The following is a 24796-nucleotide window of genomic DNA, read 5'->3' as shown; positions in this document are numbered from 1 at the left end:
GTGGGCAATCTTTTCTCAGCAGTTTCTGATAGCAACGCATATCCCCGGGAAATCCAACATCATAGCGGACAGGTTGAGCAGAGCTATTCTCATGCCTCAGGAGTGGTCTCTCAAACAATCTGTGACGGAAGAAATTTTTCAGAAGTGGGGCCTTCTTTGCTGCGATCTTTTTGCTACACCTCAAAACAGCAAATGCCCCGACTTCTTCTCTCTCTTCCCCCTTCCAGGCCATCCCCCCAGAGACGCTCTAACCCAAGATTGGTCCCGGGGACTTCTTTATGCCTTTCCTCCTTTTCCTCTGATACCACAAGTAATTCAGAAAGCAACCGCCTTGAGAGCCAAGTTGATTCTCATTGCCCCTTATTGGCGTCGACAGATATGGTTTCCGTTCCTACTTCGTTATCTTTTGGTACAGCCATGGCATCTGGACCCGGTTCCAGATCTTCTGACCCACCAGTCGGGGCAGCTGCACCAATCCATACCTTCTCTCAACCTCACTGCTTGGTTGCTCCGCTTCCATCCCTAGCCAGGCTTCCTATGATTTCTAATCCCGCCCGGGATATCATAGTAGCTTCCCTTAAATCTTCCACCAGAAGGATTTACACTAGTAAATGGCAACGTTTCTCCTTCTGGGCAAAAGCTAGGAATATAGACCCCTTTACTGCTCCGATTCATTCGGTCTTGGACTTCCTAGCCGATATTTTTCATTCAGGATCTTCTTCCTCCACAGTAAAAGTTCAGCTGGCAGCCATTTCAGATTTTCATATAGGCTTGTTGGACCACAACATCATGTCACATAAACTTTGCAAGACATTCTTTAGAGGTATTTTTTTACTTAAACCTCCGAGTAGGGACCCCCCACCACAGTGGGATCTAAATTTAATTTTAACATCCTTGATTCTTCCCCCTTTCGAACCTGTGGCTACCTGTTCATTGAAATTTCTTTCTTGGAAGACACTCTTTCTAGTCGCCATTACTTCTGCCAGGAGAGTATCTGAGCTTCATGCCCTCGGCATTCGTCCTCCCTACTTAATCTTCCACAAAGACAGAGTTTCTCTAAGGACTAATCCGTCTTTCTTACCCAAAGTGGCATCGCAGACGAACTTAAATCAATCCATTGATCTTCCATATTTTTTCCCAAATTATTCTAATAGAGCGGAACAAAAACTACATTATCTTGATGTTCACCGCCAACTCGGATATTATCTGGACAGAACCAAACATTTTAGGAAATCTGATCAACTGTTTTTATCCTATGCAGAGAACAGGAAAGGCCTTCCAGTATCCAAGGTAACTCTATCTAGATGGCTGTCTTCTGTGATTACTTGCATTTATCAGCTCAGAGGTAAAGAGTTGATTTCTAGGCCAAAAGCCCATTCTACCAGAGCTCTAGCTACATCTACAGCTTTTCAGGCTAGACTTCCAATATACACTATTTGTGCAGCAGCCACATGGGCCTCTCCTCATACCTTTGTTTCACATTACAAATTAGACTTGGCCTCCAGAGACAGAGCGAATTTTGGTTCCACCGTTCTCAAGAGTCTGTTCCATTGAGCCACCCAGGATAGAGGTGCTAGGGACCGCGGTCCCATCCAGCAAGAATGAAGGCGAGATTGACAACTTAACATTAAGAAGTTATGTACCTACCATAACGTTCCATGTTAGTTGTCTTCTCTCGCCTTCTTTCTTGCATCCCGCCCACCATCCCCCTAGCCTGGTCAGACCGAGAAGATTGTGCCTCTTCCCTTAAGAGTCTTGATCCAATTTTTCCAACTAATCAGCTTTCTAGTGTCACTAGATCAGGTTGATCTTTTTCGGGGGATTATTATTATTATTATTACTATTATTACCTCTTCCTCCTCCTCTCCAGTTGGAGGAACGTATTGCATAATTTCCTTAGCTACCAAACGAGATCTGGGTAGTCATCGCCTTGCATCATGGGATATAGGGTTGCCTCGAGCCGGTAAAATTAGCTCTCGAGCTTTAGTAAGTGGCCGAGTCGGAGCCGAGGATCGGCTCCGAACCCATCCAGCAAGAAAGAAGGCGAGAGAAGACAAGTAACATGGAACGTTATGGTAGGTACATAACTTCTTAATCTGAAGTAGGAGATTCATTTGTCTGCAACCTGTGGGTTATGGATCCGATATCGGATCCGAACCGGCATGGTTTTCCAGCTATGGATCCAAGCTCTCAGCTCCTCCCCTCACCCATAATGCCCTGCTCTACCCTCATGACCTCAGATCTCGTTTGCCGCGCATGGTGACTGGATTTGTTTCTCAAGCTCTCAAGCTAAGTGCTAGTTTTACTGTTAAATTTCAGAATTTTGAAGTTTTTATTGATTTTTTGTGTGAAAGTGTAGGTTCCCCTTTGATATTTTTACTTTTTAGAGTTAATCTAAAAGTTATATCCCTCCCCTCGCTGTTGGCGTAGTGTGTGTGTGTTGGGCCTGTGTGTGTATATTGGTTGTTTAGTTACTTTTAGTTTGGTAACTACTTTGTTAGATTGGGATGGCAGACCAACCCAAATCTATATTTTCTAAATGCTCCGAGTGTGGCCATAAGCTTTCCCCAGCTGATGGCCACACTCGGTGTGTTAGATGCCTGGGGGTTGAACACCTCACATCTGGATGTTCCATTTGTGCAGGGTTCAACCCCAGGGCTTTGAAGGAGCGGAGGTCCAAGCTTGTTTTGGCGGGCCTTTTACCGCCGGACTCGGCTCCGACCTCCGCTCCTTCGGGAGTAACCGTGCCTACGGTTATTCCCTTTGCGGCACCCCCTCCTCCTCCTGGGACTCAACCTCCCGTTTCTGGTCCGGAGGAGAGGGATGCTAAGAAAAGGGACCGGAGGAGAAGCACCATAAGCGGCGGGCCGAGACCTCTGTTTCGGCCCCGCCAGCCAAGCGGGCTTCTCCCCCGGCTCCGTTGTCGGCTCGGTCTCCTCCTTCTCGGCTCCGGTCTCCAGTGTGTTTTTCACCGGGACCTGAGGAGGAGGAGACCCGATCTCCGTCGAGGCTATCGAGGAGGCACTCCAGGCCTACCTCGGTAGCCTCGTCGAGATCCACGTATAGCCTTTCGGATGCTGATCTGGACCGGATGATGAGAAGGTTCATCCAGGCCCAGATGCAGATGGGAGTGCTCTTGCCTCCCCCCCCCCCCTCTGGGGGGATCCCAACCCCCTTTTTCAAACCGATTGCTCCTTCTCTGACCCGCTATCCGGGTTCGGAGCAGCTGGAGCCGAGCAGCTTCGGAGCCGGGGGTGGGTCGGCGCCGATAGTACTTTGTACTTCGGATCCGACCCTGCCCTCGAGTGCATCGGATCCGACCTCTCGGAGCCTGGATCCGAGCCTCGGGTCCGGGGGGATCAGTGCTCCTTCGGCGCCATCTGTGTCGGAGCGCACTGTCCCTTCGGATCCGAGCGCTTCGGCGCCGGCTCCGATCCACTCTTCGGATCCGAGGGGGAGCCGATTGTCGGATCCTTTGGTCGAGGTTGGCTCCCCTTCGGCGTTTGATGTAGTGGAGAGGGCCCTGTTGAGGGTCTCCGGACCCCCGGCACTTGTTTGCTCCGTCCGCTCCCTCTGCACTGGGCCAGGCTTCCACCATCCGGCCCTTGGGACAGCCCGCTTCTGTGCCCCAAGTTGCTCCAATGGAACAAGTTGCTGCTTGCGAGGAGTCCTCTGACAGCCCCCTAGAGGATGTCCTCGCAAGCATACGTGCAAAGGAGGCACATTGACTCCCGAGTCTCTCACGGAAGACACGGTCTTGGAGGAAGGGGTAAGCTCCCCACGGTCACCCCCCGAGGATGTCTCATTTGGAGACATCATGGAAATGCTCCGTATAAGGGGGGGGTGGTCTGCCCCCAAGTCTTCCTTGGACGAGTCCGTGTTCTTGGAGGCATTTGAAGTGGGCCCGTCTACCTCTTGGGTGTCCCCTCCTGCCGACCCCCTGGTGGACCTCATTACCACCAGGGCGTGGAAGGAACCGGACACCGTGGAGCCAATTCCTAAGAGGCCCGATAGGATCCTCAGCCCACCGTCCGACCGCGCCCATTGGAGTAAGGGGCCTCCGGTAGATGCCATGTTGACGGCGGCGGCCACCAAGAGGGAACTTGCTCAGGAGAGTCCCTCAGTCCATCCCCCGAGCAAGGAGTCTCGGATGATGGACCGCTTGGGGAAGCGGATGTTTAGTTCAGCGACCTTCTTGGTAAGGGCGCTGAACTACCTGGCACACGTCATTAGGATGCAGCGAGATCTCATTAAAGAATACGCTGCATCTCCCCCAGAGTCCATGTCGGAGGAGGACAGGGTGCTGCACTCCACCCGCATGGCCACTCTTAGGTCAGTTACTAATACCTCTATGCGGCTACTCTCCCACGCTACGGAAGGCGCCACTAGAGCCGCAGGGGCAGGCCTAGACACTAGACGTCAGGCCTGGCTCCGTCACTGCGATTTTTCTGAGCCCTTCAAAGCGTCATTTGCGAACGCCCCCTTTGATGGTTCTGCTCTCTTTGGCAAAACCGTTCACGAAACGTTGACCCAGAGCGAGAAGGACGGGAAGACGCTGTCTGCCGTCGGAATCCGCTTCTCTGCACCCCAGAGGCCCTACTGTAGGAACCAAAAGGGTCAGAAGAAGATGTGGTTCCGGAAGTCGCAGCAGTCCCAGCCTGCTCCGGACAACCAGTCCTTCCGTGGCAGAGGAGGACAGGGAGGACGCCGCCCTAGAGGCAGAGGGGCTCCCAGAAACTTCGGGTCCAGGGAACCTTTCTCTGAACGGCCCGCGCAGCAACCCTGAGGGGTTGCCCGGCTGCTCCACTCTGGAGGCAGTCGGGGGACGTTCTGGGCACTTAGCGGCATGGGAGTCCATAACATCAGACCGCTGGGTTCTCCATATCATATCCAGAGGATATCGCATCCCCTTTCTTCACTTTCCAAAGTTGAAGTCCCTCCCAGACGTTCCACCCGGTCAACGGGAGGCCGCTTTGGCAGAAATTGACCATCTGCTAAAGAAAAGAGCCATCCAGCCCGACACGTCAGACCAGAACGCATCAGAGTATTACTCCAGGTTCTTTTTAGTGCCAAAGAAGACGGGGGAACTAAGACCAATTCTAGACCTCTCTCTCTTGAATCTGGCAGTTCCCAAAGAAAAATTCCGAATGGTCACTCTGCAATCTATTCTCCCCCTTCTGGGAGAAAATCACTGGATGTGCTCGATAGACCTCAAAGACGCGTACTACCACATCCTGATGGACAGGCGCTCCAGGAGGTTCCTCCGCTTCCGGCTGGGAGCCAGTCACTACCAGTTCCGGGTCCTTCCCTTTGGTCTCACCACAGCCCCAGGGTGTTCACCAAGGTATTAGCAGTGGTAGCGGCCCACCTGAGGCTTCAAGGGGTGCAGGTCTTTCCCTACCTGGACGACTGGCTTCTTACCGCCCCAACAAGGCATCTACTATTATTGGCGAGACTCCTTTCTCCATCTTGCTCCCTTTCTGGGCATTACAATAAATACAAAGAAATCCAACCTGGCGCCCACACAGCTCTTAGATTTTATAGGGGCCAGGCTAGACACAAGGAGTTTACGAGCCTTCCTCACTGCGGACAGAGTTCAAAATCTGCAGCTCCAGGTGCGGGCCATTCTCCACTCAAGTTCTGTTCCGGCAGAGTTGGTCCTGAGGGCTCTAGGGTCCATGGCATCTGCTATAGCACTTCTCCCTCTTGCCAGGCTCAATATGCGCATCCTACAGTGGACTCTCTTAGTACAGTGGTCATACCTTGCTCTCCCTATGCATCATCCCATTGCGATCAGCAAGGCTTGCAAGCGGTCCCTCCTGTGGTGGCTTCACTCTCCAGATCTCCACGGGGGCCGCCCATTTTGTGCTTCTCCCCCTCTCGCCACGGTGACCACGGACGCCTCCCGCCTCGGGTGGGAGGGGGCATTTTATGGGCCGGACCGTCCAAGGCACGTGAAACGATTCAGAGACCTTACTGCATATCAACGTTCTAGAGATGAGAGCAGTGCTCTTAGCGTTGCTAGCACTTCAGGACTTTCTTCCCTTGGGAACAATTGCGATTCAATCGGACAACATGTCTGTGGTCTGGTACATCAACAAGCAAGGGGGAACAAGGTCTTACCCCCTTTGTCGAGAAGCCATGAGAGTTTGGGAATGGGCAATCTCCACCAACCGCTTTCTAATAGCAACGCACATTCCGGGTCGGTCCAACATCCTGGCGGACAAGCTCAGTCGCACCATTCTGACCCCTTACGAGTGGTCTCTCAATTTTCAAGTAGCGGAACGCATATTCGCACGGTGGGAACTCCTTCATGCGATCTTTTTGCCTCTCCCTCAAACACCAAGTGCGACAGTTTTTTCGCTCTGATACATCCTCCAGGAGGTTCCCCAAGAGACGCTCTGGTGCATGCTTGGCCACCCGGTCTTCTGTATGCTTATCCACCTTTGCCTCTGATGCTCCAAGTTCTTCAGAAAGCCTCTCGGGTGGGTTGCAGAATGATTCTCATTGCTCCGTTTTGGCCTCGACAGATCTGGTTCCCCTTTCTAAGGTCTCACTCGGTGAATCCTCCTTGGATTCTAGATCCCATTCCAGATCTGATATCCCATCCATCCTGCATACCTCCTCCGAATCTGGACAACCTGAAGCTGACCGCTTGGCTGCTCCAGTTCCACTCTTGATCAGGACTCCCGGTATTTTGTCACCTGTTAAAGCAATTCTGGTGGCAGCTCATAAACCGTCCACTAGGAAGGTCTACCGCAGCAAGTGGAAACGGTTTTCTTTGTGGGCGGAGCGGCAAGGCCTGAATCCCTTCACGGTTCCTCTCCCCCTAGTGCTTGACTTTCTAACCACTCTTTTTAACGATGGTGCCAGCAGTTCCACAGTCAAAGTACAACTGGCGGCAATTTCTCATTATCACATTGGCCATGACTCTAATCCTCTTATGTCAGCCAAATTGTGTAAAATTTTCCTTAAAGGTACTTTTCTTCTCAGGCTCCCTGTAAAACAAGCGGTTCCTCCTTGGGACCTCTCTTTGGTTCTCCAGGCCTTGACCGCCCCTTCGAACCAGCGGCTACGGTGGATCTCAAATTCTTGTCTTACAAGACAGCCTTTTGGTAGCCATTACATCAGCCAAGAGAGTTTCAGAGCTTCAAGCATTATCAGCTAAACCTCCTTACTTGGTATTTCATCCGGACCGTGTCTACCTCAGGACCAACCCGTCCTTTCTTCCTAAAGTTGCTTCTGAAGCAAACATTAATCAGTCCATTAATCTCCTGTTTTCTTCCCTAAATATGAAAACAAAGGTGAATATAAGCTTCACTCATTAGATGTCCACAGGCAACTTAGATTTTATCTAAACAGGACGGCTGGTCATAGGCAATCTGACCAGTTGTTTATTTCCTTTGCAAAATTTAATTTGGGCAAGCCAATTTCTAAAGTTTCTCTGTCTCGCTGGATTTCACAGTGCATTTTATTGGCTTATCAAGCTTCAGGAAGGCCCGCACCGGAGGGTGTTCATGCCCATTCAACCCGGTCAGTATCTACCTCGGCAGCCTTCAAGGCTAGGATTCCTCTAGATGATATTTGTGCAGCAGCCACGTGGGCTTCATCTCATACTTTTATCTCCCACTATAAGTTGGATCTTGCATCTAGGGGTAGAGCATCATTTGGCTCCGCGGTGCTCCGGAATATCCTTCCATGATGGCCGCCCAAGATTCGGGTAGCTGGGGACTCTGTCCCACAGGTTGCAGACAAATGAGTCTCCTACTTCAGATTTAGAAGTTATGTACTCACCATAACGTTCCATCTGAGTAGGTGTATTCATTTGTCTGCAACCATCCCGCCCTCCTATCCCCCTGGCCTTTCAGTTTCCTGCATATTATCTGTTACCCTTTTCAGGGTGTTGTTGCTGTTGGCAAACTCGATCTGAGGTCATGAGGGTAGAGCAGGGCATTATGGGTGAGGGGAGGAGCTGAGAGCTTGGATCCATAGCTGGAAAACCATGCCGGTTCGGATCCGATATCGGATCCATAACCCACAGGTTGCAGACAAATGAATACACCTACTCAGATGGAACGTTATGGTGAGTACATAACTTCTAATTTTGGATTATACCTGGGGAGCACACATGGCAGGAAAATGCATTCAGGGCAAGTGGACCACAGACCAGATGCATCTTCACATCAATCAAAACGAGATGTTGGCTGTTCAAAATGCCCTAACAGCTTTCAAGGACCTTCTACATCCAGGACAATTACTACTAAAGACAGACAACACCACAGTAATGTGGTATATAAACAAGCAAGGGGCGCTCATTCTTATCCCCTATGCAGGCAAGCCATGAACTTGTGGAACACAGCTCTAACGTATCAAGTTCATCTGCAAGCACAATTCCTGTCAGGAAAGAAAAATACTCTGGCAGACGACCTAAGTAGAAATATCATGGACCTTCACGAATGGAAATTAAATCCACAAATCTTCAGCATGGTAATGCAAAAGTGGGGATCTTTTTGCCTCCCAAATGAATTGCCAACTACAAAAATTCTGAACAAGGACTTATCACAAACAAACATGGAAAGTGGATGCTCTTCTGTTCAGCTGGAAAAACCTAAAAGTTTATGCCTTCCCGCCACTGCCTCTCCTTTCAAAGGTACTCCTAAAAGCCAGACAAGAAAAAACAGAGATGATCCTGATTGCTCCAGACTGGCCACGCCAGCACTGGTACCCTATCTTAAGGAACTTGGCTCAAGGCCCACCATGAATTTTGCCTTAAATTCCACACCTTCTGACTCAACAAAACAATTAGATCCTGCACGGTCAGCTCAAAACCCTAAACCTGGCTGCATGGCAGATACATTAGTCAAACAGACCACACCTCTCTCTAAAGCTGTTATGGATGTCATTTTGGAGGTCAGGAGGCCTAGCACCAGGAAAGCTTACTCAGAAAAATGGAAGAGATTCTGCGCCTGGAACCAGGCTCAAAGCCTTGACCCTCTTGTTCCCAACATTCCTCAGATTGTACAATACTTAACTGAGATGCTGAACAGAGGCCTATCCTTCTCATCAATTAAGATCCACGCCTCTGCCATTTCAGCACATTACAACACGGATCCTCCTTTATTCTCTCATCCCTTGCTAAAGCAGTACCTCAGAGGGGCTAAAAACATAAGACCGCCTGGCAGAGCACCAACACCAACTTGGGACCTCAATTTCGTTTTGGAAAAACTGACCCTACCACCTTTTGAGCCAGCCAATACAGCCGATCTAAAATTTTTATCATGGAAAACAGCTCTGCTCCTGGCAGTAACTTCAGCACGAAGAGTCTCAGAACTACAGGTGTTAATGGCAGTGGAACCTTTTATAATTTTTCATCAGGGCAGGGTATCTTTAAGGACAAAACCCTACCTTTATGCCAAAGGTGGTATCTAGTGTGGCTCTTAACCAAACCATCCATTTGCCAACTTTTTATCCAAACCCCCAGAATAAAGGGGAGAACCTTCTGCATTCTTTGGACATACACAGGCAGCTACACTTCTACTTGGATAAAACAAAGGCTTTCAGGAAAACTGAGCAACTGTTTGTAGCATAGGCTGCAGGATCACAGGGCAAGGCTATCTCAAAGCAGACTGTATCCAAATGGATAGGACACTGTATTCGGTACTGCTACACACAGCATGGAAAATCAGTCCCAAATAACATTAGGCCACATTCCACCAGGGCAACAGCCACTTCAACAGCCTTTCTCAGAGGAGTACCTACCAAGGAAATTTTGGAGGCTGCAACTTGGAGTTCAGTGCACACCTTTACCAAGCATTACCACCTGCCTCTTTACTCTAAATCCAGAGCAGGATTTGCTACTGCAGTTCTGCAGGGCCTCATAGCCAATTCTAACTCTTTATAGACCAGCCACCCAACCTCATCTTTGGGATTCTACCCAAGTGTAATGACTGCAGCAGTGTAACACGATGAACATAGTACAATTTTGTACCTACCATAAATGTAAATGTTCGAGTGTTCACACTGCTGCAGTCCAGGTTACCCTCCCTCCATCCCTTCTGAACTAGCTAGACTTATCTATACCTTTCTATCCTATACGACCTTTGGGGGGTGTATTTGCTGGTAACTGAATGTATTGTTTTTATTGTATATTTTTGATTTGCAATATGTATTGCCTACCTATTTGGGGGCACCTGACATCTGGGGCAAGAAAAACTGAAGAAAATGGCGTCGGATGCATCTTATATACCCCTAGCGCACTGACATCAGGGAAGAAGTGACAGCAACCGACGCCGGACCAAGACTTTGGAATTCGGGCTGACTGCGGGACCGCCTGACGGCAGGATAACCCAAGTGTAATGACTGCAGCAGTGTCAACACTCGAACATCTATATTTATGGTAGGTACAAAACTGTACTTTCTGTGCTTTGTTTAATGCCAGAACTATTCATTGTTGGGCCCTTATTGTAGTCAGATATTTCCGATTACAGTCCTTGAGTTCTGATATGGCTTCGATAAGTCATCCGACAGCAGATCTTCCAAAAAAATGTAAAGATCAAGACAGAGACAGACCGGATAGGACCAAACCTTCCGACGACGCTACCGCCAAGCTGGTCGTCAGTCCTCCAGAATTCAGTAAGGCGCTTTCACAGTCCCTGATGCCCACTTCAGTTAATTTGCAGGCCGCTACTGAGACCCTTTTGGAGTCCGGTATGCCAGAGAACTCTTCTTCGTCTAAGGATCCTGTGGTCATTTCTGCCTTGGATGGGTCTGGAGCCGCTGTGCAGGCACCAGCTTCCGCTGAAGCCCTTCACAACGCCGAATCCAGACATAAACCGATGCCTTCTTTCACGGCTAACATTCTTTCTAAAACAACCAAGTTCCTTAGGCTCAGGGGTCGAACCACCACAGAGAAACCGACTCCCAGCCATTCTCTGGCACCTGCTCCCTTGCCTCAATCACAAATGCATACAATGGCATGGGAACTTATCATGCTGATTAGGGGAAGCCAAACCACTCCTTCAAAAAGAGAGATCTGTCTCCAGTAGTTTTGTCTGAACAAGATTCAGATGAGTCTGATGCATCTGACTATGAAGACATGCTGCCTCTTTCTGCATATGATGATTCTGATGCAGAGGAATCTATTCCTTCAGCCTCTTCCCCAGAGGATTTTTCCTTTGGGGGAACCCTGCATACTTTAAGGGAGCATTTCAAATGAGAGAGAATCAAGACTACCCACAGTCTAAAAGGAGACTGAGAGAATTCCTGGACCTTCCACAGCACAGGCCCTTAGCCATTCCCCCCAGTCCTAGATGTGGTGGATGATGTCTTCCTTGAATCCAGCTTGACTCCAGATGCCCTCTTTCCTGCTCCCAGAAAACCAGACCGGTACTACAGAGTCCCTGACTTTTAAAAACCCGACAGCGGACCCTGAGGTCATTGCTCAAGGCCTGAAAGGGGTTTAAAGCTACTTCAGCTAAGAATCCCACCCCCTCAGACAGGGATTCCAAAGCAGTGGAGAGAATGGGTAAAAAAGTATACACCTCAGCTACTCTTTCTATCAGGGCACTAAGTTGTCCGTTCCATATGCTTAAATATCAGCAACATACCTTCGAACTCCTTAAACAAAATATTTTTCTCCCTTCCTGCATGGGCAGAATCTAAAGATTTACAGGAGTTAATGCACTCTGCTGGTCAAGTAACTAAATACACTTTGCACTGCGGTTTTGATGCCATAGAAGCTTCTTTCAGGGCAGCAGTCACTGGATCTGTCATTGGAAGACATGCATGACTTAAGGAACAACCCCTGCCGGACCATGTCAAATCCAAATTGTTGGATGCACCCTTGCACAAAGATAACTTATTTGGTATGAAAGCAGAAGAGGTGTTAAAAAAGATGGAAGAAAAAGCAAAATCTATGCATACTGTTAAAGATTTCTTACAGATGCATCCCCCTAGGTTCAGCAGGCATTTTCCTTCCAAGCACTGGTCCTTTCCTGCACCTAGTAAACAAGGCCAGCCTAGGCCTGGTGGAAACATACCTTCAAGACAGCAGTGCAGTCCCAGGGTTTACAGAGATCTAAGCAGTGGACCTGCCTCCACTTCAAAACCAGGGAGTTCTAAGCCACCCCCTTAGGGTAAGAACTCACGAATCACCCCCTGCTGACCACGACTCTGCCCACCATCACATGCCCCTTGGAGGAAAGCTCTCCTTTCACTTAAGCACCTGGGCCACCATTACCAAGGACAAATAGGGTTCTGAACATTGTGTCTCAGGGGTATACATTCTCCTTCCACACCCTTCCAACCCTAAAAGGGCTCCCAGATCTACCACCAAATCAGTGGGCAGAGGCTCAAAAGCAAATCCATTTCCTGCTCTCCTTGGGAGCAGTAGAAACACGTTCCTGCAGAGCAGATAGGCAAAGGCTTCTACTCCAGACTTTTTCTGGTACCCAAAAAAGAGGGCAGTGGCACCCCATCCTCGATCTATCCATTCTAAACACCTTCCTGGTGATCCCAAAAATTCAGAATGCTCACCCTTCAGCAGCTGCTACCCATGCTCTCCAAGGATGCTTGGCTAGCCACCCTGGACCTCAAAGAGGCCTACCTCCACATTCCCATCAGGGAGTCCTGCAGAAAATATCTTCGCTTCAAGGCAGGATTGCAACACTTTCAGTTCTCTGCGCTTCCCTTTAGGTTATCTACTGCTCCCAGAATTTTCACAAAATGACTGGCTCTAGCCGTTGCTTTTTGCAGACAAAGAAATATTAAAATTTACCCCTACTTAGACAACTGCCTTATTCAGGCAGACAGCCAGGAAAAGCTGCTGAAAGATCTGGCCTTTGTAAAGAACCTACAAGCCTCCTCAAGGCACACAATCAATGAAAGGAAATCCAAACAGGTACCCACCAAAAGGATAATATTCCTGGGAGCAAGTCTGGACACAGCATCCCAGGTGGCTTGTCTAACACCAGAGAAGCAAAGTTTCCTATCAGCTTATTTTTCTCAACTAGCCACCAGGTCCCAGCTTTCTCCAAGGGAAATGCTGAAAGTCCTAAGATTCACGTCATCATGCATACTCCTTATTCCATATGCCACACTACATATGAGGAAACTTCAGTGGTACCTAAAGAGCCTTTGGTGTCAACACTTCAAAGATCTGGAAACTCTTTTACCTATTATTCCTTGCCTGAGGAAGGAATTTCTTTGGTGGGCAACAGCCTGCTCCCACAACAAGGGACTGCCCTTCTCCCCACACCCCTCCACCCAGACCCTCACCACAGATGCATCAGACTATGCTTGTTGTGCACACCTGGATGACAGGTGCATACAGGGGCAATGGAACCCCCAGCAACTCTACCTGCACACCAGTCAAAGAGATGATGACTGTGCAGCAGGTCTTGATAGCTTTCAAACCCCTTCTCTCTCCAGGGGTTCTCCTGATCAAAATAGACAACACCACAGTAATGTGGTTCATCAAGCAGGGAGGGACTTACTCCTACCTGCTGTGCAGGCTGGCCATGACCCTTTGGTTCACAGCCTCTTCCGTGCAACTACACCTGTTAGCACAATACCTGCCAGCTGTCAACTCCCTGGCAGACCAGTTAAGCAGAAAACCTTTGGACCCCCATGAGTGGCAGCTCAACAGAAACACCTTCTTACTAATAACTCAGAAATGGGAAGCCCCAAGGTCGACCTCTTTGCCTTCCATAGCAACCATCAGCTCAGCAAATTCTGCACCACGGGGCATCACTGCATGGCATAGCAGATGGACGCCCTGTCATTCCCCTGGGTAAACCTCTCGGTCTATGCCTTTCCTTCCCTAGCTCTCTTTCCCAAGGTACTGATCAAAATAAAGGAGGAAAACCAAGGCCTATTCTCATAGCTCCAGACTGGCCCAGACAGCACTGGTACCCCTTGCTGCACAGCCTGTCCCTACTGCCCCGATGGAATCTTACTTAGATTCCCAACCTCCTAACCCACAGGGAAGGGGAATTCATGCACCCCCAATTGCAGACACTCATTTTGGCAGCTTATTGGTTCATAGGTTGGTACTAGGCTATCGGCCCTAGGGCCTATACAAGCCTAACCATAACAATTCCCTGGCTATTTCTTTCCACACTATTTAATTCCCTAGACCCCTGTCTGACGTGATCCCCGGGGTGAATTTCCTTTCTCCCATCCAATTGTCAAGGTTCCTTTTGAAGAGGGCTAAAGAGGCACTCTGCTTGACATGTACGGACAGTCTATTCCAGAGTCTGGGGAGTCTCTGGGTCAGGAACCTATCCCTCCAGCAAGTTTTGTTTATTGTGATGACAAGGTTTAGATCCCTGGAGCATGTGGCTGTGAGGGATTGCGATTTCTTTAAGTGTAGCATGTCCAACAGCTCTGGGTTTGACATGGCCTTGTATGTTAAGCAGAGATCTCCTCTGTGTAGACAATGTACAACAGAGTATAGCTGGAGTTTTTTAAGGTGGTCAGCATAGGGCATCTGCTTTAGGCCTGTGATTCTTTTAGTGATGTGTTTCTGCGGCCTTTCCAGTTGTTGCAGATGTCTTGAGTGGTACATACCAAATGGGGCGTTGTATTCTGTAATGGGTTTAATGAGGGATGAGTACAGTGGGACAGTGACCTCATTTTTTTCTGGATGAAAAGCCCTTGGTGATGAGGTGTGCCACATAGAAGGTTTTCCTGACTGTTGTGGCAATGTGGTTATCGAAGGTGAGACCACTGTCCACCTAAGTCTCTTATCACACTTTCGGTGTTTAGTGTACTGCCACCTATGTGGTAATTCACGGGTGCATGTTTTTCCCCAAAGGGAATAACTATACATTTCTTGGCATTGAGCTTGAGCCCATGACTCTGGCACCAAGCATCTGTTTCTGTAAGGCCCTTTTGTAGGGTATCCACATCATTTGGGGATTCAGTAATGGCTCCCAGTTTGCAGCCATCTGCAAACTTTTTTAGCCAGAGTCCCTTAGTGTTGGCCTGTACTTCAGAGAAGCAAATGCCAAATGAGTGGTCCCAGGACTGAACCCTGAGGTACTCCACTTGTCTGGAGCTGGATATGGTGTCAGTAACTTTTACAGTGTGGGTTCTGTCAGTAAGCCAGTTGGCAACCCAAGTGACATAGAGATTAATGCCCAGCTTAGTAAGTTTATCTATGATTCCAGAGTGGGTGGGGTGTGGTGTCAATGGCCTTGGCAAGGTCCAGATAGGCTGTGTGGACCACCCTACCCTCGTCCACGGCTCTGGAGACTGATTCGAAGAAGTCATTCTGGTTCAGGAAACAAGATCGGCCCTTCACGAACCCAAACTGGGTGGGGTCCAGTGTTTGAAGGTTGCCAGTGTCTTTGTTTATAAGTTCCATGATAGTACGTTCCATGGCCTTGCAGATCAGGCTCGTCAGACTGATGGGGCGGTAGTTGCCTGGATCCAAGGTGGATCCCCCCTTGTGGAGTGGGGTAACTGTAGGTGTACGCCACTCGGTAGGCACGAAGCGTGAGGGGAGAGTATGATTAAACATGACACTTAGGTGAGGTGCCAGTTCATTTTGTAGTTCATGTAGTGCACAGCCCGGGATGTCATCTGTTCCCATGGATGCTGTATTCTTAGCTTTGGAGTGTGCATTTTTTACCTATCTGGCCGTTATTACTGGAATTTTGCAATCTTCCATTATTGAGATGGGCCATTTAGGAGATGAGAGGGGGGGTGAAGTTGGCACTGAATTGATCTGCAAGATATTGGCAATATCCTTGGGATCAGTATATTTAATGTCATTCTGTTGTAGCTCAGAGCAGATCTGAGCATTGCCATTTAGATTCTTGACATAGTTATAGAATGCCTTGTGGTTGTCTTTGGAATCTTTGGCAATTTTATTTTCGTATCTAGCTTTGGAGGATTTTATGAGGGATCTCAGCTTCTTACTGAGGCTGGTAAGGGAGTTTTTTGCATCCTGGGATTTTCCTCTTTTCTGCAACAGTTTCTTCCTTTTGTTGTAAAGTTTGTTTATGGCAGGGGACCACCAGATTAGCTTCCTTTTTTTGGAGGAGAGCATCTTGGTTCTATTTGGGATGGCATGATTCATGCATGAATGGATGTGCTCGTGCAGTGCCTTAGTGTAGGATTCAGCAGTCGAACTTTCAGTTCCCGTCTGCATGGATGTCATGAAGTTTGTCACTTCTGACTTGAGTAGGATGAAGTTGGCTTTGGAGAAGTTTTTTGTGGAGGTTTCCTTACTGGAGGGTGGGGGTGGGATGTGGATGTTAAGGGTGATTATCTTATGGTCAGACCTGATGAACGAGGGTGTGACCATAGGTGTAAAGCATTGATTTCCCATGTTGGTAATGACCAGGTCTAGGATATTGGAGCCCCTGGTGGGACTATGGATTAGTTGATCCAGGGCGTTGGAATTTATGAATTCCAAGAACCGTTGGGCAAAGGTATTAGTACACGAGTAGTTTTCCCAGTTAATGGCAGGGTAGTTGAAATCACCCGGTATTAGGGTGTTTAGTTGTATCTTAATATTTTCCAGTATGTTTAGAAAGGTGTAGTGAGAATCTTGGGGCATGGTGGGGGATCTGTAGCAAGCTACAATTTGGATTGCAGTCTTACCTAGTGTTAGTTGCACCTGGAGAATTTCAGAAGCATTGTGTTGGGCAACTAGCCTGGTGGTGTGTATATCCTTGGTGAATATGGACACTCCTCCACCTTTAGTGTTTCGATCCTGGTTTGGTGGCCGAAAAGTGTGATAAGAGTTTTAGCCTGGTATTGCAGGGGTGCTCTCTGGAGCCTTGAACCAGGTCTCAGTTACTGCACAGATATCGATGTTCTCCATTTTTAGGAGTGCCTTGAGAGAGTGCATTTTGAGGTTTAGACTTCTAGCACTGAGTAGCATTATCTTCAGATTTTGCATGCTTGTACCTGTTACGGTAGTGGTTTTGTTCTTTGAACTTTGCCTAAAAAAGGTACTAGAGGGGAGGCAAGAGCCTTAGCCAATAACCTGAATCCCAGGGGCGACAGGTGCAGGCAATCTCTGACAAAGCATTGTGGTCTGTCGATCATGTTGTCCCAGGCAGACAGATACTGGATCCCCTTTGAATGACACCAGAAGCTTAGCCAATTGTTGAAGTCAGTCATTTTGTCCTTATATTGTGGTGTCATTCTGGGCGAAGGGAGGATGCTACTCAGGGCTAGGGTCATACCTGCCTGGGCCACATGATCCAAGAGCTCTTCCATGTATCTCTTCATGTAGTCCAGGGAGGTACGTCTGAAGTCATTCACTGCAACATGAACAATGACAGTCATATTTGTATTTGTTGTGGAGTGACTTGAGTGCATGCATTATGTGGCAGATCCTGCACCCGACCGGCAGCTGACTGTATTTTTCTCCTTGTTCAGCCTGGTAAGTCGGACATCAGTGTGCCTGACTATAGAGTCACCTATGACTAAAGTGTTAGGTACGTTGTCTTGCCTTTGGGGCTGTTGCTGGGTGGCACACTGGTGTTATGAGCTGCGTGACACTTTGGTTGTGATTGGTGTTTGTTTGCATTTCAGCTTCGGAGGTCCTTGTTACTTGGGGCAGGTTACACTTAAGGGCCTCCGCATATGCGGATTTAGTGTCGCTATGTGTGGGTGTTGGTGGTGTGCATTTAGAAGGGCTATGTGTTGCTTGAGGTGTAGTGCGGGTTTTAACCTTCTCCTCTTGACTGTCTAGCACAATCTTGGGTGGAGAGAGCTTTGCTTCCAATTTGGCTATGTAAGTGCATGCCTCACAGGTTGTAGTGTTGGGTGGTAGGAGGAGAGGGTTGTCTGTGTACATGAAGCAACTGCTGCATTACCCCAGTATGCCCAGATTCACCAGGTGGACAGGAGAGATCACCGGAAGCGGACCCTTGGACATGCCTGGTTTGGTGCTTTTTTTGTACAGTACAGGACCTGTTTTCCCTTACCTTAGCTAAGTACCTTGCATTTGTAGGCTGTTTAGTGCCTGTGATTAATTTCTCCTTATTAACAAGGAGAGTTGAGTGCTTGTATCAGTTTAAGGCTTCCTAGTGCTTTCCAGCAGGTATTAGAGCAAGTGCTAGTCACAGGAATGCTTAAAGGTAAGATGAAAAAAAAAATGGTTTATCCTAAACACTGCAGTGTGCACTAGAGAAGTTAGATATGAAAGTAGGTAACATAAGTTTTACCTGTCTAAAAGGTTAAGTTTTAATGGATAGTTACTATTTTTAAAACCGCAAGATAGATAGAAAGGGGGTGGTCCCTTTTGTATTCTGGTACTATGGAATACAGTAGGATAGCCAATAAATTTAAATAGTTGAAGGGGAGTTATTTGACAAAATGATAATTTTGTGCTTACTCACACAAGCCCGTGAAAGCAGAGAGGAAATGAGATATGTGGTCAAATTAACATAAGAGTCAGGCAACTAGAAAGACAATGACTGGCAAGAGACAGAGCTGTAGTCTCTTTTGAAGTTTTAATATGCAGTTAAAAGCAGAATACAAGTAAAACACAAGGTAAAGAAAACAAATCACAGTGTTCAAAATATAAAAAGGCAATAAAGTAATACAGAATACAAGCTTGGCTTATACCCTGACCAATCTGCCATCCTTATTAAACAGGTTCTGGATGTTATCTGAGAGGTCAAACACCCTAGCACCAGAAAGTCTTATGCAGATAAATGGAAAAGGTTCTGCACCTGGATCCAGACTAAGGGGGCCAATATGGCACAGCCCTCCATCTCTCTCATCCTGGATTACTTATCTGACCTACTACACAGTGGTCTCTCTTTCTCCTCTATAAAAATTCATGCCACTGGTATTTCAGCTCATTTTCCCACGGAGCAGCCTCTTTTTTCACACCCTCTGATCAAACAATTCCTCAGAGGGGCTAACAACTTGAGGCACCCCAGAAGGGTACCAACACCAGCTTGGGACCTTAACTTTGTATTGGAAAAGCTCACCCTGCCTCCTTTCGGACCAGCTTCTTCTGCAGAGCTAACATTTCTCTCTTGGAAGACAGCCTTTCCTCCTGGCTATCACTTCAGCTAGAAGAGTCTCTGAGCTGCAAGCACTCATGGCAGTGGAACCCTTTATCGTCTTCTATGCAGACAGGGTATCACTCAGAACTAATCCATCCTTCATGCCCAAGGTGGCGTCCAGTGTGGCTCTCAATCAATCCATCCATTTGCCCACCTTTTTTCTTAACCATCAAAACAAGGGGGAAAGGATTCTGCACTCCCTAGATGTGCACAGACAGCTCAGATACTATCTGGACAAGACTAAACCTTTCAGAAAGTTTGATCAACTGCTAGTTAGCTTTGCTTCAGGAGAAAAAGGGCAAAGCCATCTCCAAGCAAACCATTTCCAAATGGACAGCACACTGCATCCATTTCTGCTACAAACAGCATGGCCAGCCTTCCCCCAAGAAGATCAGGACACACTCCACCAGAGCAGCCTCCATCTCTGCAGCTTTCCTCAGAGGAGTCCCCACCAGGGATATCCTGGAGGCTGCCACCTGGACATCTATTCACACCTTTACCAAACATTACCACCTTGCCTCTCTTTTCCAAATCCAGGGCAGGTTTTGCCTCTGCAGTCTTGCAGGGCATGCTAGCCAGCCTCTAGCTTCCTTGACTGTCTCCACCCATTTCGTCAGCTTTGGGAATCTACCCAAATGTGATGACTGCAGCAATGAAACACAAAGAAGACAGTACAGTTGAGTGCATTTACCATAAATGTAGATGTTAGAGTGGCTTCACTGTTGCAGTCCTGGTTTCCTTCCCTCCTTCCCCTTTTTTCTTTGTGTTACCTTTCTTCCTTGTTGTTCTCCTTTCCTTACAAGGGACATATTGGCATGTATTTTCCACTGGTGGGTTTCTGCCACCGAGCCTGGCCTCCTATTTTGGGGGCTCCTGACCGGTGGGCAAGAAAAACTGATGTAATGGCGTCGGCTGCCTTCCTTTATACCACTGACGACCTGATGTCAGTCCTCAAGCGACAGCAACCGACGCAGAAATACTAAGTCTCTGGTATTCTGGCCAGCCGAGGGCTACCCTGGCAGGGATAACCCAAATGTGATGACTACAACAGTGAAGACACTTGAACATCTGCATTTATGGTAAGTGTACACAACTGTAATTTCATGGATACTGAGACATGCTCTTTTAGTGCAGTATGAGACATCACAGTATCTAGAGGGCAGTTACCTTGCAAGTGGATGATGACTAACTCATTGAATAGGTAGTTACTAGGCTTGCAGTCTAGGGAATTATAGAAGAGCCTAGCCCAAATTCCCATTTGCCACCAAACACTTTCTGGTTAAGTGACTTGCTCAAGTTCACACAGTAGGCAGATGAAGGCTGAGGGAATCAAACCCTGTACCCCAGGAACTACAGCTCATGGCCTTAAAAAACCTGCATGTCTGCTGCCAGACTGTTGGACTGCTTTTTCCCCAGTGTTTCCATTTCTGATCATACATTAAATCTCTGTTCACTCAGCTACATTGCCCTTTGCAGTGTGTTCCTTTTTGCTCAATGGTTTTGCAACCATGGAGTTAGTATGCTTAAATTTTAGGGTGTGGGAAATTGAAGTCCTGAGTGAAAGATAATTGTGTTGTACAGTTAGTTGTTTCTAGTAGATGATTATTGATCCTTTTACTCTGACAGGTTTGTGCTTGTTGGATTGAGAAGTGGCATTTTGTAACAACCTACAGAGAGTACATGTATCCCTAAATGGAGTAGTTTAAGATAAAAAAAAATAATAAATGAATTTTGAGGATTGCAGGAAGGGGTTATCTCAGTCATAGACCTTTGGAGGAGGTTCTCTCAGATCCAATGATATATTGACTACATATATGTTATTTTGGAAATGTCTGCCTAGTTCACTGGAAAAGTATCATCAGTCTGTATGAAAACTACAAAGAATAAATGCTAAATTTGTGTTTATTTGTTTGTATGTTTGTAAACTGGAGTAGAGCACTGATCTATGTGGAGCTTTTTCAGTTTCAGCCCTGTAACACTGCCTGGTTAAGTGATGTGTTCAGAGTTGCACATTAGGCAAATGGATGCTGCGAGAATTAATTGGCTAGAAAAACTGGTAAACATAACGAAGGGACTTAGATGGATTGTTTAGTACTGAATAACTCTATAAAGTAAATGGGGAAAGAATTAATGAATGAATGGCATCTCAACAGTGAACATGTTTAATATGGAGAAAGATACATACTTGGATACTTGTTAAAGTAGGTTGAAGCAGTTCAAGTTACAAAATTAATAAAGGAATTGTGGTAATGAAACGAGAACAGCATCTAAGCTGTGAACTTGTTTGGTCTTGGATAAAAATAGTAGTATTTATTTCCATTTAATTACTGGGAGATTCTGACTGGATCTGAGCTGGCCCATTTTCAGCTTCGGGGAGAAAAGCTCCACAGATGCAGTGTTGTACTAGTACAAAAGACATTTTGAGGAATACATATAGTGCACAATATAAATAATTTAAACTACATCAAATTTACAGTACAAAAAGCATGTAATACATGTGAAGAAATACAAGTAATAGCAAGGTTAAAGAATTAGTTTTGGTATAGTACAATTTAATAAAATTTTGGGACAAAGTGAAGGGTGAGAAGATTTATTGACAAGCAAATAAAGATAGACACCAGCATCAACATTTTTAAGATGTTTCATTGTAATTAGAAAGTGTAAGAGTATGCATTTTGGGAAAAGGCGAAGTATAAACGATAGTGAAAACAGGAGGCCAATGGACTTTATTAAATTCACATTGCAGAACCTATGGAGTCTGCTACAGAAATGGGTTACAAGAATGAATAATGAAAGTATCAGAAGTATAATATCCCTAGAATAAACCTGCACAAAATATTACATTGGAGTGAAAACAGATATGAGCTGCTGTGTATGCAGAATACTTGCAGTAATTTTCATCGGCTGGCTTATAGCTATTAGGCTGTCCATAGATATCAGTTTGAACTGATTCTCTTAAATGTGAAGTTTGTTTTGAAGCAATGTTATTGAGCATCAGTGGATGTTAAAACCATTTTATCAGTCATTGTTTTGCACACAAATAATGAGCATTGTAATAGTTTCACTTTGACCAGTAGTTCATCATGTGAAGTATTGCTGTGAGCTTAAACAGTTTTAAATACGGGTAGTTTCTGGTCTTTCAAAATTGTTAATGTGTCACAGGAGTTTGTTAGCATCTTACAACAGTCAATATGCAGAGAGTTTATTAACCTTTCTAATTAAGAAACTCTTTTTTTATGTGAATTAGCCTCTCTGGAGATTTACTAACTCATCCTACAATGGACGAATGCTAGCCTACAGATCAGAAGACATAAAAGCTTTTACACGTTTAAAGTCTCCTGAAGTATGTGGTTATGTAAAACCAAGTGAAATTCATTTACTTCCAGAAGGAATCCCAGACGAGAATGATGAAAAGGAAGGTGAGTAGGTAATTGAGTTATTAATCGTTTGGTAGTGCATAAAATTTGGTTATTTTAAATGACACTGATACACATACTGTCTACTTTTGTAAATGACTGTGGTTTTGAGGTTTTGGTGGGAAGGACTCCACAATTTCACCAGTGTCACTTCAGTCACTAATGTGAGGAAGGAATTGCTTTGCCTATTTTTTTGTGGGGCCATATTATGAGGAAAAAACCTTTTCCTCCTAGTTCTCTAGATGGTGTAAAAACTGTGATGTGATTTTGTCAATCTCGCCTTTATTCTTACTGATGGGTGTCGGATCCGATCCCTGGGATCTGTCTCGGCCTTTTCAAAAGCTCGAGGCCATAAGCAAAGCTTGTGGGCATTTTTCCTTACCCATAATTTAACTCCTTAGCTTCCCCAGGTCTCTTGACGTTCTGTGAAGGAGGTTAAGAAGCAAGCTCTGGCTAAGTGCTTTCTTTTTCTTGTTGATATCACATTTTTCAAAACTTTATCTTGTATTATTAACTATTTTTCTATAGTAATATAGTTTCATATATTTCCCAGTTTTTTCGGTTGTATAGAGAGTGTTGGCCCCTGTACTTTTTCTGTTAGCGTCCGTTTAAGTTAGAGGACATTTATCCCTCTAATTCTTAATCCCTTCCACCGTTATTGTCTGTCTCAGTTAGAGGATGATTTCTTTAAAAAAAAAAAAAAAAAAGTTTCTTATGGTCTTTCTAAAGTCTTTTGTTCACGTCTGTTTAAATTAGAGGACTTTTCTAGTGTACTTACCTCTCTCTGTGTCTGAGTGTTAATTCTCCTTTAGTTTATTTTTTTGCTAGTAGTTAAAAATGTCTCAAACGCAAGAAGGGAGCCCTCCATATTTCAAGAAGTGCGAGCAGTGAGGGAAGAAGATGCCCCTTAGGGATTCTCACACTGTGTGTTTATTGCTTGGGGACTCTTCACCTGCAGGAGTCTTGCTCCATATGCCATGGGTTTAACCAAATGGCTCTTTTGGAGCTCAAAAATAAACTTATTTTGAAGGGATTACTGAAAACCCCTTTCTCTGAGGCTATCTCGCTGGAGTCCGCTACTACTCATCACCAAAGTCTTCCTCATAGCTGAAGCAAAAAGCTCCTAGACTGTCTGCTCCAACAGAACCCTTGGAGAAGACAGTTACTTCTGGATCCAAGAGTTTATTGGAGCAGCCAGAACCCTTGGCTCTGACCTCTTCAGCACCTACAGAATTTAGACATCAGAGCCTTTCCTCTCCATTAGAACCAGTACCCTCTCATTTCCCATCCCCCTTTTTGACAAGTTCAAGGTCGCTAACCCTTTCTACTTGGTCTGCCAGGAGTTTGTCTGATGATGATGTGGATAGGGTAGTGCAGAGCGTCCTGAAGACACTGACCTTGGCCAAGCTATTACTGGATCTGAACTGAAAGTAAGTGGATCAGATAAAATCATCCCCATCGGCACCTGTTCCTCCTCTGATCTGTCCCTTGGTTTCAGAGCTAGAAGATTCTGACGTTCAGCTTGTGTCTCTATCGGATCTGGGACCCATAGGCTCTTCGGATCCGATGTCTGTAGGAGCTATTACTCTCCCGTTGGATCCATGGAGCTAGTTTGGATCTCTCCGCATTGACCTCATCTCTGCGGGCTTCGGCGCAGGTGAGTTCTGCTCCTACCTCTGCCTTGGAGCTTCTGTCTCATGCGCTGGAGATTCCTTCAGCCCCGACAACCCTTTTGTTGGATCCATGGTGTTCTTCGGAGCAAGGGTGGATTGCCTTTGAGGTCATGATGAGGGTTTTGACTACATTCCAATCTGAGAGAGAGCCTATCTCAGATCTTCCTCCCAGTTCTACGCAGGTATCTTTGCCTTCTCACCTACCCTCTCCACAGGACTGCAGTGACCCAAGGCCTCAGGATGGGACTACACTCTACAACTCTGTTCCACACTAGGTATTACCATAAATTATGAAAAATCTGTTCTAGAACTATGTCAGAGCTCGGTCTTCATACAAGCAGACATAAACACAACTACAATGACAGCAAAACTTCCACAAGACAGAGTAGACTATCTCCACCATTATGTCAGACTGCTAATCAGGAAAAAATGAGCTCTGCCAAGCTAGTTCTCTAAGTACTGAGGAACATTGCTGCTTAGATTATTCTCATTCCCCTAGCTTGCCTTCACATGAGAATTCTTCATTGATTACTTTTGACACAATGGTCAATTCTAGAACTTCCTATGATGCACAAAATCAGGATAACCAACGCCTGCAAAAAGGATCTGCAATGGTGGATTTACTCTCCATATCTTTATCCTCCCTCAACCCCAAGCCACGCTGACC

General features: G+C 46.5%; 1 protein-coding gene across 2 annotated transcripts in view; it reads left to right on the top strand.

Annotated features, from left to right (window-relative positions):
- The window catches only part of ADAM17 (ADAM metallopeptidase domain 17), a 2408764-nt gene that overhangs the window by 651038 nt on the left and 1732930 nt on the right, over window positions 1-24796 (top strand). For both annotated transcript variants that reach the window (XM_044079174.1, XM_044079166.1), the window contains exon 5: window positions 22288-22459. In XM_044079174.1, the coding sequence (XP_043935109.1) occupies window positions 22288-22459 (172 nt within the window). The remainder of the gene's footprint in view (window positions 1-22287; window positions 22460-24796) is intronic.

This window comes from Protopterus annectens, chromosome 1.part1, assembly GCF_019279795.1.
Source record: "Protopterus annectens isolate FY-2018-M chromosome 1.part1, PAN1.0, whole genome shotgun sequence".
NCBI lineage: Eukaryota > Metazoa > Chordata > Ceratodontiformes > Protopteridae > Protopterus > Protopterus annectens.
The sequence above is the reverse complement of the archived record's forward strand: the minus strand, read 5'-3'. Positions and strand labels throughout refer to the sequence as shown.